We start from the raw sequence: 2,500 nt of genomic DNA, 5'->3' as shown, positions 1-2,500 counted from the left end.
GCATGTGTGTGTGTGTGTGTGTACAGTATATGTGTGTGCGTGTGTATGTACAGTATGTGTGTGTTTGTGTGTGTGTGTGTGTAGAGTATGTGTGTGTGTGTGTGTCCGTCCGTATCCTCACCCTCGAAGCCATCGCGGCACACACACTGGTACTCGTACTCGGCGTTGGTCAGGCAGGTGCCCTGGTTGAGGCACGGCCGGCGCTCACAGGGGCTGCCATCACGGCACTGGGCAATGCCCCGACTATCAGTGAAGCTGTACGACAGGTCCACCTTCTTCCCGTTGATCATCACCTACAGGACATACACACACACATAGCGTTTACACCACACACACACATACACACACACACACAAACACACACAGGTCCACCTTCTTCCCATTGATCATCACAGGACATACACAACAGATATTTACCCCTAACAGAACCGCCTCCCACTAGACATCAAGACCCCTCCCACCATCTCCATTTTCAAATCTAGATTCAAAACCAAACTATTCACCGATGACTAACCCATTTTGCACCCGTGCTATCTTAACCTCTATCCTTTTACTTATTTTGTTTTTATTAATTTTTTTTAATTGTTTGTTATTATTACCTTCCTTGTTTGTTTCAATTATTTTAGTTATTTTAATATTTTAATATTTGCTATTTTGCTAATTGTACTGTATGTGATTTGTTAAGCACACACACACACACACACACACACACACATGCACACACGCCCAGTACACCCAGACACCACAGTACCCACCTCTCCGACGCAGCCCTGGAACAGCATGCTGACGTTGGCGGGCTTGGGCAGGATGTCCGTGCTGGGGACGCCCCCCAGGTACATGGGCGTGTGGATGTTGAGGCCCTGGGACTTGCCCGGCGACGCGCGCTTGATCTCCCGCTCCTCGTCCACCTTCAGAGCCCCGTCCTTGTTGAGCCGGCCCGCCGCCACGCGGTGCCACTCCCCCAGAGTCACCGGCTCCTGGCTCCGCAACACCGCCTGGCCTGTCAATCACAGGACATCACCATGGTTACGCTATGTGTGTACAGGTGTCATCACATATCTCGAATTTCCCCTTGGGGATCAATAAAGTATCTATCTATCTATCTATCTATCTATCTATCTATCTATCTGTCTCTCCTGTGACGATTGGACTCTTACAGAGCATTTATTGCTACCTGTATTTTAAACTGTTCTTTCTAATGTTCTAATGTTTCTATGAAACATGAACACAAATCAAACCTAACAAACTTGACTGGAAAAGGACGTGTCTATCTTGCCCCTACACACAGTGAGGAGGACGGAAAGAAGTGCAAATGATTCCTAAGGATCAATGTTGGAGATTAAAGTAGCATCTTTGGGCCACCAAGTTTAAAAAATATATACATCAGAAGTGACCTCACGTAAACAGATTATTCAAAAAGGCCTTTCTTACAATTTCCCATAACTACAAATGTAAGTTGCTTGGGGTGCTAAATGCTAATGCAACTTTGCTAGGACTTGTGTTGGAATGGTCTGATGAAAAGAAAATTGAGCTATTTGCCCACAAATATTCAGTGTGGGTTTGGCGTACCCAGAAGAATGACTGCGCTGAAATGAACCCAATGGGTAATTATAAGCATGACGGAAGGCCTTTGATCTGCTGCGCTGTTTTTAATCCAAAGGCCCTGGGAGCCTCATTATGGTTCACGGTATCATCAACTCCATGAAATTCTTGGGCATTTTAAATCAAAATCCGGATAACTCTGCCAAGGCACTGAAAGGGGTCATGACTGGATCATTATATCTGCTCACCACCACAGCTCTATCTGTCTGAAAAACATTCTCAATGTCTGAAATAGCAGTAGCTTCAGACATTTCATACTCTACCTCATATTTTATCTTTCTCCGTTTATTTCTTATTAAATATCCACAATTCAAACTCCCTCAAATCACAGCTGTGAAAAACAAATCTGACTTAACTGGCTAATATAGTCCCTACAGTAATCATGCGAGACCTCATTTGTACACATACAGTATCTCACCTGAATCATGAGAGTCTTCACCTTGTACAAGCTAACATATCTCAACTGAATCACCTGAGCTCATACTGTATCTCACCTGAATCATTGAGACTGTGGTTTGTTGCTGATATCTCCCACTGATGTGTGTAGTATGTTGCTCATATCTCACCTGAATCATGTGAGACCTCACCTGGTATGTTGCTCACATCTCACTTGAATCATGTGAGACCTCACCTGTGCTCATATCTCACCTGAATCATGTGAGACCTCACCTTTGCTGACCTCTCACCTGAACCATATGAGACCTCACCAGGTGCTCATATCTGACCTGATTCATGTATCTAACCTGATTAATGTGAGACCTCACCTGTGATCACGTCTCACCTGAGCCCAGCTCGTATCTGAACTCCACGTGGCCGCCCACCATGGACACGGCCACAAAGTCCTCGGTCTTCATCTTCTTGCCCCCGCAGAAGAACATGAGGCCGTCGGGCGCCGTGG

General features: G+C 45.6%; 1 protein-coding gene across 1 annotated transcript in view; it reads right to left on the bottom strand.

Moving 5' to 3' along the window:
• hspg2 (heparan sulfate proteoglycan 2) overlaps positions 1 to 2,500 on the bottom strand; it is a 123,287-nt gene that overhangs the window by 11,349 nt on the left and 109,438 nt on the right. The window contains exons 76-78 of the mRNA XM_062540894.1: positions 2,384 to 2,500; positions 756 to 1,000; positions 122 to 293 (exon numbers count right to left, since the gene is read on the bottom strand). The exon at positions 2,384 to 2,500 is cut by the window's right edge and continues 105 nt beyond it. Of these exons, the coding sequence (XP_062396878.1) occupies positions 122 to 293; positions 756 to 1,000; positions 2,384 to 2,500 (534 nt within the window). The remainder of the gene's footprint in view (positions 1 to 121; positions 294 to 755; positions 1,001 to 2,383) is intronic.

The sequence above is a fragment of the Sardina pilchardus genome, chromosome 7, assembly GCF_963854185.1.
Source record: "Sardina pilchardus chromosome 7, fSarPil1.1, whole genome shotgun sequence".
NCBI classification, from domain to species: Eukaryota; Metazoa; Chordata; class Actinopteri; order Clupeiformes; family Clupeidae; genus Sardina; species Sardina pilchardus.
Note: the sequence above shows the minus strand (reverse complement) of the source record. Positions and strands in the feature narration are given on the sequence as shown.